The sequence below is a fragment of the Ostrea edulis genome, chromosome 7 (assembly GCF_947568905.1).
Source record: "Ostrea edulis chromosome 7, xbOstEdul1.1, whole genome shotgun sequence".
Lineage (NCBI taxonomy): Eukaryota > Metazoa > Mollusca > Bivalvia > Ostreida > Ostreidae > Ostrea > Ostrea edulis.
The window spans coordinates 301,961-317,500 of record NC_079170.1 but is presented as its reverse complement, the minus strand read 5'-3'; the positions used below and the strand labels follow the sequence as shown (position 1 = coordinate 317,500).

General features: G+C 35.7%; 1 protein-coding gene and 1 long non-coding RNA gene across 2 annotated transcripts in view; one reads left to right on the top strand and one right to left on the bottom strand.

The window, feature by feature from the left end:
• LOC130047610 (uncharacterized) overlaps positions 1-6,727 on the bottom strand; it is a 6,920-nt gene extending 193 nt beyond the window's left edge. The window contains exons 1-3 of the long non-coding RNA XR_008796441.1: positions 3,633-6,727; positions 820-986; positions 1-710 (exon numbers count right to left, since the gene is read on the bottom strand). The exon at positions 1-710 is cut by the window's left edge and continues 193 nt beyond it. This is a non-coding gene — a long non-coding RNA (uncharacterized LOC130047610). The remainder of the gene's footprint in view (positions 711-819; positions 987-3,632) is intronic.
• Positions 6,728-13,051: 6,324 nt separating this feature from the next.
• On the top strand, positions 13,052-15,170 carry LOC125655404 (E3 ubiquitin-protein ligase Midline-1-like). The gene has a single exon (XM_048885668.2). It carries the CDS (start codon positions 13,191-13,193, stop codon positions 15,078-15,080), a length of 1,890 nt encoding a protein of 629 aa, XP_048741625.1. The 5' UTR covers positions 13,052-13,190; the 3' UTR covers positions 15,081-15,170.
• The last annotated feature ends 370 nt before the right edge of the window (positions 15,171-15,540 follow it).

The window sequence follows — 15,540 nt, the reverse complement described above, 5'->3', positions numbered from 1 at the left end:
TGCTTTGAAATCTTTCTTAAAGCAACAATCACATACTAGCGAACTAGTGAACTAGTGAACTAGAGTTTTCAAGCAGTCTAATTCCAATTTTCTCCATCATTTTTTCTTAAAACTAAAATACAGTTCTTTTTAAACTTATTTTTAATTATAACTTACTTTGATGTATTCTAATGAATAAAAAAAACCCACATTGTGTGGAAATTTAATCATTTTCATTTGAAATGGAAATGGAAATTTATTAGGATAATTTCATTTGGTACATTAAATGTATCAAAATTCAGAGAACAAATTCACCACCGTTCACATCAATACTGATGCAATTTGCACATGATTTTTGCAGTTACTTTCCAATTCTTGCAACTCTCTCTCTCTCTCTCTCTCTCTCTCTCTCTCTCTCTCTCTCTCTCTCATAAACAGAAAATGTTAAATTGGGTATAGTATACAATAAACATTCTGTATATTGTTGACATTCATACACTGCCATTGTAAATGCAAAATTACTTTAGTTTAAAATTTTGAAACAAAATTAAGCAGAGCATCCATTCCTGCTGAAAGGCTTGACTTCTATATTTTTGTTAAACATATTTCCATTGACAATTTCGATTCCTGTGATTTCTGAGGCTTTTACTGTGATAGGTATTTTTGGAAAGGTATAGGTGGAACATTTTTCTTCACCACACACGACAGCTGTGTAATATGAGAATCTCTAGCTGGAAAATGAATTAACACCAAAATATAATACATGTATTCATTTAAGAACTTCTTTTCTCAACTGAACAATCAATTTAGATATTGGGCAGGTAGTAAAAAGTAACAAACTTAATCCTGTTGATTCCAAGTCAAAAAATACAAGAGGAAAATGTTGCTGGCTGGAGTGCTGTTTGACAGTTGGCTCTGGTACCATTGTCATATCAGTCTCATCAAATACAATCTCACACTTGAAATTTTCTCCTTCTCTCTTCTCGATCACAACTGTTGATTGCTTCCTAAAATTTTGATAGTCATCATTATCTAGATTTAATGAAATGTTGTGACGAGAAGTCTACATTTTTAATAAAGGAAATGTATCAAGTTTTTTTTTTCATTTGGAAATTAACTCTTCTGCCAGTTTTCCACTGTGAATTTACCCTAGGGTTTTCATATATACCTTGTGAAAAATGCAGTTCAATAATTCAAACATGCATAGAATGTTTTTAATTTTTTTTCTCAATTTATAATCAAGCATTTTGGTTTTAAAAAAGGTCGTTTGTCGTGACATAGACAAAGGTCAAATAGTATTCGACTTAACCCGCTGCTTTCAATGTGAGGTCAAATAATTTCCTTGATATTTCAAACGCTTACTTCTCCTAGGCACCTGACCCCACCTCCGGTGTGTCCAGGGGTCCGTGTTTGCCCAACTCTCTATTTTGTATTGCTTGTAGGAGTTATGAGATTGATCACTGTTCGTTATCTTCACCTTTCATAGTGTTGTGCACTAAACAAGATTCGCAAAGGTATGTAAAGAAACTTCAAATAATTTCTAGTTCCAGCGAATGTAAGGAAATTACAAAGCATTGCTAGTTCCGTTTAATGTAAGGAATCTACAATTCATTTCGAGTTCCGGTTAATATAAGACAACTACAATTCATAACTAGTTCCGGTTAATGCAAGGAACAGTGATCAATCTCATAATCCCTATCTATTTAATGTAAAACTTATACGGTACCAATTTTGATGCACCAGATGCGCGTTTCCACTAACAAACTGAATCTGCACTAAGTCAGGAAGCTTTCATGTAAGATTGAACTTTTCTGACTATTGTCTTTGAGAAGAAATGTTTTAAAGATTTCCCTATATTAGATGTAAATGTACGTATTATATACAAATAGTAACCTTTGCGTTACAAAGTATATGATATATTATAGGATTTCTTTTACTTAGAGGGCCATATTTTCTGTGGATTGTTTTCTGTACAATTGTATGTTACTCATTTTACAGAAACAATACATTTTCCTTCGATCAATTATTCCTATATGGCTACATGTAATTTATTTTACAGCGACAATTATATATGTTGTTCTCTAAGTACTACTTCTAAATTATTCTAAGATTCGGTCTGGAACAAATCAGTGTTGCTTATTTTAGCCATGTGACCATCAACGATGTGTTGACACAAAGGAGAAACAACGCTTGATCTGAATTTTATTAAACTTTCCGGCTTTGCAAGGGAACTGAACTACTACTATTCTGATCTACAAGTATTTAACAAACGAGTTCTGCTTTTTCGTGATTTTTTTTTTTTTTTTTTTTTTTTGAATGCTGCAGGGTATTCTCCTCCTGTGTCAGTGTCGCCCAGTTTGTTGAATTGCGATTGCTGCTCGTCGAGTCTAACTACAAAATCACTCAGGTGTGACAATCACATTTGGGTAAATACGGGTAGAATAAAATAGGCTATCTGAACGAAAGATGGTGGGTAAGATGACAAATGTGTATATATTTCAGAATTCATGTCAGCTTTAAGGCATTCAAGACGGGAGATAATTGTTCCTTCATAAAGTAAAAGGTTATTCTGGTAAACTTTTAAGAACAAAACATCCGCATCCGGGAAGGCATTACCCGCCTTAGCCATACATAGGTCAGTAAGTGAGATGCTTCATACCAATACGCAAGTTCCGAGTTACCCAAAAGTTATTTCCCTTTGGCGAACTCTTTCGCATTTGATGACGTATGGTGGGTACACAATGTATACATTATATCGTAGACTGGCATTGTACATAACGATTACGTACGATTAATGTAATAAAAGCGTAACTTTTGTTTATATCAATCACTGGTATGCATATTCTGGCCATATCAAGCATAATTTGTTTGAATAAGATCATCAAATTGGCTATTAAATCATTATTCGTTTCCTCTTCTACATGAGTGACGCTTTTATCAAAGAAAGATGGCAATTAACAATATTTGTTTGAGCCATTTTGTTATCCAATACTCATAAACTCACTAAAGTTGCCTTTTCCCTGAGATAGGATGGTCTCAGAAACTCTGGATAACATCTTTTAAGAAATAATACAACGATAGTAATTAGCAAATGTACCCACTGTCATCATATTTTACGTCATAATTTACGGAAGAGTTCGACAAAGGGAAATAACTCTTGGGGAACTCGGAACTTCCGTATTAGTCCTTTGTCTAAAATTGCTATTTGGTTTTAAATACAAATTACTCTGTTTACCTGATCAAAATTACAGGGTCGAAGATGGGTGTAACGGGTCAACAGGGAATGCTTGCTCCTCTTAGACACATGATACCACCTCTGGTATGTCCAAGGGGCCGTGTCTTTACGCCACTCTCTCATTCTGTTGACATGAACTAATAAATACGTATACCTTTCTCATCTTATCCGCCATATTTCTCTCAGGTAGCCTAATTTACTCTACCCGTGTATACCCCAAATGTGATTGTCACACCTGAGTGATTTTTCTAGGTGAACTCGACCAGTGCATATGCATAATATGTAATGCACATGGCATATTCGCCAAAAACAAAAAAAACAAACGTGTCAAATACGGACGTCTACTCGCCAAAAACAAAAAAAACAAACGTGTCAAATACGGACGTCTACTCAGCAGGTATCGGAGATGTGCACTTACCGAAAATATAAGATTCTCTTTATTCTGATAAATCCACGAACCAAAATGATAAACTCCATTTGTATCTCGTTAGAACTTTACAACACGTTATCATTCCATTATACAGACTGTGACACACTTCAGGTGGAAGTATATAAACACTGCTCAGATTGTCATGCAAGTAAACGAATTATTCCTGGCTTTTAGGTTCTTTATATACTTCCACCACCACCACCACGCAATTACCGGTCGCATTGCTCAATGGTAGAGCGTTTGCTTCCTAACCGGAAGCTCATGAATTCGAATCCTCCTCATGCCATCGCCAACCTAAGACGTAAACATTGGTAGTGATTGGCCCTCCAAATGCACTGCATTTACGGGTCTTTCGGAAGGCCCTATGGCGGTAGGCGTTTGCACGCTAAAGAGCCCTCGCTACTAGGGGGTAATAACCATTAATCATAGTACTTCATCCACAAGTGGTGTATAATAAGGGTGAAAATTGTGAAATAACCAGCCAACTACTACCATTCATACTTTCGTTAACATCGCACACACTCTACCTACACGTTCGTTAACACCACATACCACAACCCTTATTTTCATTAACACCACATACCACCATTTATACACCACGTACCACCATTCACATTTCCATAAACACCATTTACACACAGCTAATGGCACATCGGATGCTAACACATGTGTTTTAACACCGGTTTTTTGTTTTTGTTTTTACACCAATCACACCACTACCTATACAGGTCAGAGAATTGATAGTTTTACATATCAATATCAACGAAAGAGGTAGATCTACCGTTATTAGTTTGCATGTACATTGTATCACCATCATACTACCACGCACATTTCCATTAATACCACCATACTACCACTCACATTTCCATTAACACCACTCATACACCACATACCACCACTTGTACACCACTACTGACACATCAGATGTCATCACTTACATCTTCTTTAACATTACTCACATCACTACCTATACAGGTCTGAGAATTGATAGTTTTACATATCAATATCAACGAAAGAGATAGATATACCGTTGTTAGTTTGCATGTATTACCATCATACTACCACGTACATTTCCATTAACACCACCATACTACCACTCACATTTCCATTAACACCACATATCACCACCCATACACCACTCAAACACCACCTATACACCCCATACCACCACCTGTACACCACTACTGCCACACCAGATGCCATCACTTACATCTTCTTTAACATTACTCACAACACTACCTATATAGTTTTGCATTTCTTAGCATGACAGATTGATCTACCGTTTTTAGTTTGCATATATCACCACCATACTATCACTCACATTTCCATTAACACCACATACCACCACCTATACACCACATACCACCACCTATTCACCACTTACACACCACCTATACACCCCATACCACCAACTGTACACCACTACTGGCACACCAGATACCATCACTTACATCTTCTTTAACATAACTCACATCACTACCCATATAGGTCCAAAGTTATGCATTTCTTTGCATAACAATATTGATGAAAGAGATCGATCTACCGTTATTAGTTTGCGTGTGTCACCACCATACTAACACCCACATTTTATTAACACCACATACCACCACTTGTACACCACACACTACCACTTATACGGTAAATAACACCTACTCCCCACTATTGCCACACCAGTTCCCATGACTTAGGGTTTCTTTAACACTACTCACACTATCACCTATGTAGGTCCTTAATTTTGCATTTCTTTCCATAATATTAATTAGAGATTGATTTAGCGTTATTAGTTTGCATGTTTCACCACCATAACACCACTCAAATTTTCGTTAACATCATATACCACCAATTATGTACCACATACCACCCCTCACATTCTCATGAACACGACTACTGGCACCGCAGTTGCCACCACTCATATTTACTTTAACAAGGATCCGTGTTTACCCTACTCTCAATTGTGTAATCATTATAAGATTGTTCATTATCTTCACTTTTTCATGAACAATTATGAGACTTCCTATATTTAAAAAAGAAGAAGATAATTGATATAGTAAAAACCCAGATCTATAGAGAGAGCAAGTGCTCCGATAAAAGGAAGTTTAAAATGCATCTAATGTAGGATACTCTTTTTCATTTTCAAGAGTATGTTAGACATAATCAGATGGGGAAAGGGGGGTTTCTTTAGGTGTCAGAAGTTTGGCCTAACCCTTCCTTTTGTAACAGGAATATAAATATATACACTTTATACACCACCATACACCGTATATCGTTACCCCTTTACACACTGCTCGCAATAATTATGTAAATTAGATTTCCTTACATAACGTAGTGATGATCGGGAGAAAATAGAGGGGCGATTTCAAGGTCACAATATGAATTATGACCTTCGCGCAAATATAAAAATGTTGAGCGATTTGATACGAAATTGAAATAATATATTATTTGACAAGAATTTTTTTTCACGTATACGGCTTATCACTTGATAACACCTGTCAATATAACGACAACATATAGACATGAATTGTAAGATGTACGTCGTGACGTACTTTTTCGTTGTAATCTCATAGGGTGCGAAGTGCACAGATAGTTGTTTTCATAACTATAAAACTGTTCTGCTATATCCATAATAGAGTTTAGGTCCAAAGTACTTCTAGAGTAAAAATGAATTATATTTAAATATTTAGCGTAAAACTATATGGGATCCGGGTTCGAATAAGTCCCCACTTCCCCTTGCTTGTCGTAAGAGGCGACTAAATGGGGCGGTCTTTCGGTTGAGATCGCAAAAACCGAGGTCCCGTGTCACAGCAGGTGTGGTACGATAGAGATCCCTCCCTGCTCAAAGGCCGTAAGCGCCGAGCATAGGCCTAAATTTTGAAGTCCTTCACGGGCAGTAATGACGTCTCCTTATGAGTGAAACATTCTCCAGTTCAACAATAAAAAATCAATCAATCACATAAGATTCAATACAAAATAAAGGCCTAATGCAGAAAGATCTGACTCAAACCACACAATTTAGTGAACATATGCATAAACTCTTTGCATGTTATATAGAACTACCGAATTGCTGAGCTCATTGTTTACAAAACAAAGTCAAAGCGGTTTTCAGAAAATAGCCGCGTTTCCGAGAAATGAAAACGAAAGTGCTGTGTTTCTAGGGACTTTATAAATTGTTGATTTGATAAATGTGTGTTCATTTAATAAATGTGTAAACTTTCAACCACTGTTCTTCTTTAGTGGGAGCCCATTTCTGCTATTCCGTAAGTCGTTAGGTATTCGCTCAGACATGGTGATGAAAGTGAAAACGCGAATTGTGTATTGCGTTTATATACTTATTGTGACGTCATAGAAAAGCAGGTTTTTCTACAACGTCAATAACACTCTAAATTAATTAAATTGTTTATTTAATAAACATGTCAACTTAAAACCTTGTGTTATTCTTTAGATTTAATACACAGGAATACACAGGATTTCACAGGATTTTCAGAAAAATAGCAGGAACTCATTCCAGGAACTCTAAGCGAAAGAACCGCATCATAGACCACCGGCCATAGGCCAGCCTATTCACCGGGTCCTACAACCCCTGCTGGGGTTGACCCCGTCCTAGATATTGAACCACTCCGTTAACCCCAACACCGCTTGACCAATCAAAAGACGCCCTTGCTTGACCTCATTTGCATAAAAAGTGCACTCAGTTGAACCCCCTATCGGGACGCCTTATACTACTCGTATGCAATGAAAAAGGCCGTTAAAACTAAACAAAATTAACCAATAAATTCAAAATGGTAAAAAAGTAACCGTAATTTTATCGTATATTCTTATTCAAAGAAACTCATGAACTCGTTCATCTATTTAGTCGTATTACGGTTTTATATGTATTTATTTGCTAAAACCTGTTACAATGATAATTGTACTATTCACTTTGAACAAACTGAGTGTTTAAATTACGAATTGCACGTCAGAGTCTTCTATTATTGGCATTCAAAATAAAACACGAATAACTGTTGAAGCAGGTAATGAAAAAATAAATGGCGGTGCCCATATGGATCACGAAAATTTCAGTGAACGTATATAGAGACTATCTCTTTTTCTTTTACTGATTTTGACTTTTTTCTTTTACATACGTGTTACCTTTGGAGCCTTGCTTCGCGGACGGGCCTTTGAAAGCATGTGTTAATGTAGTAAACACTGTGCCTCTGGTGGCGACAAAGAAATAATAAACATTCACTCATACACCCTCATCTTAAATTGATTTCATTTAGTTGTGGTTTTTGAAAATGAATTTTTTATATTAGATGTTTATCCACTGTGATCAAGTAGTGGCGGGACAAGAAAAGAGGGTGTGCCATCCCCCATTTTGTTGATCAGTAACAAATATGGGGTTTTAGGTTGCAATTTTGATGGTTTTACAGACACGCACACTTTTTAGGGGAATAGTAATAATTACACTCCCCCACTCCAGATGCGCATTTCGACAAATGTCTCTTCAGTGATGCTCAACCGAAATGTTTGAAATTCGAAATAACAATGAAGTTTTAGAGCTATTTAAGGGAAAAACAGTGTGCCAAAAAGTGGAGTCAAATTCGTCTAAGGATAAGAGCTATGCGTGAGGGAGATAATCCTTAATTTTGAAATGAATTTCTACAATGATATTCAATTGATGTCTGTGCTTGTTACAGATGCTGTTATGTACATCATTTCCTTCAGAAGTATTCAATTTGTTAGTGGCTGTTATGAAGAGAATGGACCCATTTAACAACTTCTAGGACGGGCGGTACAAGGGTTAATACCAGTGATCAATTTCTCATGACTTTTATGAAGTTGCACCAAAATCTCAGGGATCTAGATTTAACAGAAGGATCAATGCTGAATTTTCCTCTGAAAGAATCTCAATGGATACAAGGAACATAACACTGGTCACTGGATTTAACTAAAAAAAAAAAAGAATAACTAGTCGTTATCTGACAGCAGCTACACTGTACAAAATTTGTCACACAGCACAAAATGGTGCTCTGCCTCTGGGGTATTTTTCTGAATTCAATCTTGGATCAACCGTTGATACCGACATTGTCGATTACTGACGTTTAATGGAGGTGTTGAAACCAGATGATGTACTATTTTGATATATACTTTAACCAGGAGTGACATTGAACATACCACATTTCCTTTTATCAAAATCTCATTTCAGTAAGGATGAATAACAGCTTTGTCACAAGATCAGGAGAAGTCAAATTCAGGTGGAATGTGCAAATAAAAGAATGAAAAACATCCATATTCTAAATCATATACCCTCACAATACACACATGTATATCTGTCCACTAAGATTTTTCAACTCTGTGTGGCTCTTATACATTTGTAAATCCTCTACTGAAGGAAATAGCTGATGTGATATCCACAATTTTGTAGATTTTACCTTCAGAGGACCTAGATACTCTAAACGTACAACTTCTGACTCACATTATTCTGCATTGTCAAGTTGCATAAAATACATTCAACTAAATGATATAACAAAAATAAAGATATGAATTATTATTTTCTTTGAAAACTTTATTGTATCTTTGACCAGTTACTTATTGCATGGATTGGGGAAAATGAAAATGATAGAAGACATCTGAATTTTCACAAGTTTGTCTAGTTGGTTATTCAGAGAGGACAAAGGATTGAATCATGTCTGCCAAGTGTGATTCCCATAATTCATTTCAAAGGATGCGATTTACATCCATGTCCATTGGTGTTCACACTATGAAATCACAACAAGTGATGCCTGTGAGATAAAGCTGGCGGAGAACTTCATGCCGAATAATCATGGCTGTCTTAAGTCTTTGAGCTGCAGCATACCTTCCAAGTTGCACTCTGAAAATCAATTTCAGAAGAGAAAAATATATTTATAAAGACTGTATTCTTTCACTAAAATACCAATGCAAGATAATTCTTATTTGGACATTCAACAATTGCTTATAGCATAATAAAAATGTATTTACTTATAACTCTGCATGAGAGAATATGTTAAGAAAAACTTTATAATGATGTCTGCATTTACCTTGACAGAAAAATCCCTGTACATGTATGTTTGCACAGGCATTCCTTGATAATGGACTTTTATGTCTGGGGTCACCTGAATTTACATGTATACAAGTATTAATTACAGAATGAATAATTTCAAATGAATATCAATTTAACATTGATAGTTTGACGAGGATACCGGTAGACTGTATAAAGAAATCTGGTGAGTTACCTATATTCTGATTGCCTGGGTGGATACATTTCTTTCATTGTTATAATTTTAAAAGGTTCAAACTTAGGATGCTTGATCCAGCTGTGTTGTTTGCCCTTTTATATCTAAAGGATTAACGTTGTAGTCATTGTTACATAAAACATGTAGACTTAGATGCATAAAAATGCACACTAGCACTCTAAAATGAAAGTTGACTATCTGGACCAGTAATAATTAATATTTCATAATAGACATGTAACAGGTTTTATCAATAACTCAGCTGAAATTTAAATAAACCAAAATTCATAAGATATAGTATATCTAGAATCCATAAAATATGCCAGTGGCGGAATTAAGGGGGGGGGAGGGGGATAGACTTCCACCTCATGATATTGTGCCCCCTCCCCCATTTGAATTCTTGGATCTATCATACTTGTACCTATATATATATAATTGTGTGATGAAAGTATTGTAGAGTGGATTGAAACATACTTTATGATAGACCAATCATATGATGTAATTCTTATCCAATCAGCATTGTATAGCCATCCAATCATAATCTTAGTATAAGTAGCCAATCATTGTTGATCAACCTAAGACCAAAGGGTATAAATAGAGCCGTCCTGTCATCTTCAGTTAGTTTGTTGGTACTCGAACTCGATTGAGGTCTTTTGACTGGTAGTATTGAGTTGGTATTCAGGACAAGCTTGGGGTTGTGTCGGAAAGCAACAGAATTGTTAGCTAGGCCACTCAGCTCCTACACTTGGTCCTTTGTGTCTTTGTGACTTTAGAATTGTGTCTTTGTGACTTGTTTCAGGGATAGTGTCTCGGTGACTTTCCCGGGTGATAGGACGGTAGAGAGCTTAGGTTAGGTGGCTGCAGACTGTGTCGGGAAACAACAGAATTGTTTGTTATACCACTCAGTCTGTAGCTACTTAAGTTATACATGTATTTGTGATTTCTCGTATCGAATAGTCTGATTATTTTTTACTATTACTCATGGTTTGTTTAATGATCATCCAAGTAGGACCAAGGAAAATATTATTCCGGGTTTTAGTCAGTTAGCCTATCCTGGTTTATTTATTAACGTCAATGTTATTGTTCCTGTTCGTCTGCAACGAAGATAGATACATTACAGTAAGTGTATTATAATTGAACTTAATTTCTTAGGAAGGAAACCTAAGCGAACTCATCAATTTTCTGATCATTTATTAGGTAAATATGTTACAATTGCACACTAAAGTGTATATTGACTCGATCTTGATTAGTGATAATTCAGCTGAAATTCAGATGAATCAAAATTCATAAGGAGTACTTTTAATCTTAAATTCCAGAATCCATAGCATATTTCAATCGCGGATTTACCCCCCCCCCCTCTGAATTCCATGATCTTTCCCTGCATACTGTTTTACATACCAAGAATATACTATAATATTAGTTGTGCAGCTACAAGGTGAAAACAAAACTGACTCGTGGGACTTTCATATGTCACTGATATGATTAGTGTCAGTACTGTTTTCATTTTCTAGAAATATGTTGATGAAATAAAATTTGGATAAATTTTTAAACGAAAATATAAAACGTTCAAAAACTTAGAATAAAATATTACTATACCGTATCTCCATGATATACACAACAGAAAAAAAACAAACTTTAATTCTTTTTTAGTGCTCTAGCGTTTTCACTCGATGCAGATTTTTACAAGTTAGGGGGGGGGGGTTACCACCACATCAATAATCAAAACTACGCATATGTATATTGCTGAGATTTTGATCAGGGACTTTCGGTATCTTGAACTACACTCCGAGATATAAATGTATGGCTTAATATGATGCAAACGACTGTTACAGTACATATGATGCAGACGACTGTATAATGTACACATACCTGTATTTTGTTGGAAATGTGTCGTATTCACTCTTGATCAACTGCTGGAATTACGCAGAGCTCTTTATTTATCAACCAATTTTCTAAATCTTGTTGCTATCCAGCGCTCTTTTGCTGTTTGTAGTAGGCTCTGTGTGGTTTTCAACGTAGCTAGTCTAGTACATGAAATAGTACTAAGTTTTGACAATCCATTACTGACAAATATATGTTTTTATAATCATACATATTTAGATCTTAGATCCACCCCTTTATTTACATCACTACAAAAAGGTACACTTACAATTTATATACCTTGGGGGCTTTGGTCATGGATCTGAGTGTGGTCATTTTGTATGAAGGGTTTTTATTGGTCAATGATTGTCAAGTTGCATTTGGTTGGTTTTCTCGGTTCTATAGTTTTACCGCCAGTTTTGAGTATCTGAATATTATTCAGAAGCTAGGTAGACATACATTTGAATAGACGTGATTTTGAGAAAGAGTTTAATACTGACAGCAGACTACAAAATCCTTGATTTCTGGTAAGTAACATATTTATACTAATTCGTATTGCTACTAGTTAATTAAAAGTCTATTCTGTATATTTGCAATATAAACTTCCCATTTGCACTTTTACTAAATGACTGAAAGAATGAATGAATGAGTCAAACTTATTCCTTATATTGATTAAAGAATTCAGTTATATATATTACTATATTGTAAGGTGATATAGATCAGTTTACATAGATTTTATGCTTATCAAAAGTATTTGATGACTTTGTTCAAAATTAGCAATTAGATATTCAGTTTAATATATGAAAGTGATTTTACATTGTACATACATGGTACTATATTGAATTATAGAGTCAATCCTTGAACCTGATAATATTGTCCAAGCTGTAAATTTACTGAGGGAAGCTTCTTCCCATCGAAGGGTATGACAATATTATTGTTTTATTTCATTAATTACTTTTTATGAATATTCACGGGAGAAATATTATTTTGCAAAATGATGTATCTTTAGAGTTATCTCCCTTAAATGATAAACGTATCTTGATGGAAATCAGTAGGATTAAATATCGTTTAGCATACTAGGCTTTGATTGTTAAGTTAGTATTATATCGTTGTTTTATCATATTTCAGGGCTATCTTTAGTGATATACTGTCAAGTCCAATCACTGTGTCCAAATAAATATATATTGAGACCTGAACCCTACAGGCGTTTCGTTACTCATTCGTGTTGGGAGAAACCCTGTTACATACATTATATGATAACGTCATCTTCATAACTGCCCGGAAGTACGAATTCACATTATTTCTCGCGAGTCACATGACGAGACTTTCCGACCCTATAACAAACATGCTTCAGCCTATCAGAACTTTCGGTACTTTGATTTTCTTTTGATAACTAGAAATCGGGATCGGGAATACCTTACTTTTATACACGTATCATATTTTGGACACGTCCACGGAAATGGCCACGGAAACCACTACAACATTAGATAACATTGTAGAAGATGTATCCCTATGCACGATTTGTTTCGAGAAATTGAAATTACCAAGGTATCTGCCATGTACACACACGTTTTGTCATGCGTGTCTTGTGTCCTTCATCGCCTCTTGTTGCAAATCGAAAGTAGCACCTTTGGGATTTCACTGTCCGCTATGTCGAGAATTCATTCCCTGTGTCGGTGAACAAACACGATGGGTGGAACAATTTCCCATTGATGAAATGTTGATGAAATTTATTGAGGAATTGGATGGAGAAAAGCTTTGTGAACCGTGTAAACTTGATAATGAAGAAAACGAAGCCACTGATTTCTGTTCCGAATGTAATGAGGCGATGTGTGAAACATGTACAAAGTATCACAGAAAACTCGTAGTTAGTCGTGATCATAGGGTATGTCCACTGACCAAGGTCAAAGGGATCGGTGCACGACCAGATTACTCCAGAAACTGTCGTCAACACAGAGACAGACGTATTGAAATGTATTGTAACGACCACGAGGAACCTTGCTGTGCTCTTTGTGCGAGTACACGGCACAGAAAATGTGACAGTGTTGATACGTTAGAAACGGCTGCAGAAAATATAAGGAAAAGTGACGCAATCCAGCTTCTCATTGGTGAACTGGAATCACATGAAGGTAAACTTGATGACATACGTAAATCACAAGAGGAAAACATGGCAGAAATTGAGGATGTGTCAGATGCCCTTGCTCAAGATGCAGAGAAATTAGAAGAGGATTTTGTTAATCATATCAGTAAACTGAAAAATACATATCTTGACGAACTGTCGAAACTTACAAAGGAAAGCAAAGAAAAGACCAACAAAAATACAGAACACATAATGGACGAGTCTGATTGTGTGAAGAAGTGTAAGCAAACATTGTCAAGCATTGATGACAAAACGGACATAGCTGAACAAGTTATAAAATTTTCCAGAAGCAAACAGATGTTTCATCATATGAAGCAAGCGGAAACGAAGAACATTCATTTGGCCCTAGAAGTCAACAAATGTTGTGAATTTGACAAAATAAAAAATCAGGTTTTGTTTCCGAAATTAAAATTACAGGAGTTCAATAGAGGTGTTTTATCTGACATTGACCTGAGAAATGCAGAGTTGACAGTTGTTTCAACGTTCACAATTAAAGGAGGACAAGTGTTCAGCGGAATATATCTCAAGGACAAAAGAATGATATTTCCTCAGTATACTGTATTTAATAAGAATCGGATAAAATACAGATACATCCTTTTCAACGAAGAAGGAAAAGTGCAACAGGTAATAGGATTTCCTCGCGAACCTGTATTTGTTCGACTTCACGGGGAAGAAGTTTATTTAAGCAGTACGGAATACAAAATCATCGCTGTTGTTTCTTCCCAAACATTTGAAATCATTCGTGAAGTGCCTGTTCCAAAAAGATGCTTCGGATTAGATATCAAAGATGACTTTTTGTACATTGCTTGTTGCGATTCCATAGAAAAGATGGACAACCGCGGGAAGGTAGTTTACTCGTATCAAGTTCCTGAACAAGTGGAGTGTGTTATTGTTACAAACCAGGGTGACATTGTCTACAGTGTTTGGAGTAAGGACATCGTGTCCGCAATAAACAAAGATGGAGAAAATATTTGGACATACACTGGCCCGAATCTCAAATTTCCGTTTGGTCTCGAAAGGGATTCAAAAGACAATATCTACATAGCAGGCAAAGAGAGTGGAAATATCCACGTGTTGTCTAGTGAAGGTGCTCTTGTCAGAATTTTGGAGAATATGAAAAAACCGTGGTTTGTGGCGATCTCGCCGGACGATAGCACATGTTGTGTGTGTAGTGACAACAAAGTTATGACCATATACCGAATCCATTAAACATTGTCAGTTGTACAGTATACATTTATATGAATATTTATTCTAAAGACTCGAATAAATGAGAGAAACCCTACAAGTAAAGGTGATAAATGTTGCTTTTGTCATTTCATTTAGATATCAACGTAATGTACCAGTGTTGGTATTTAGTTCTTCTCCGTATTACTACTCACTTTTAATAAGGATATTGTCTACCAAGATATTTTCACAGAGATAACTTAAAGTGATCACATAGCCATACAAAAATCTAAATAACGATTACTATTCATGATTCTTATTTCAATAATGTACAAAGGCGTCTCGAGGTATATTACCAGGTCTATTTTAAGATTTTGCATATTTTGATAGTTCCTGGTTGTGGCAAGGAAAAATGTAATCTCGTATGTATTGCTGAGCGTTCTATACATATGCAAAGACTGGGAGAAAAACATTTGTATCATACAGAGATCGAACCCGGGACCCA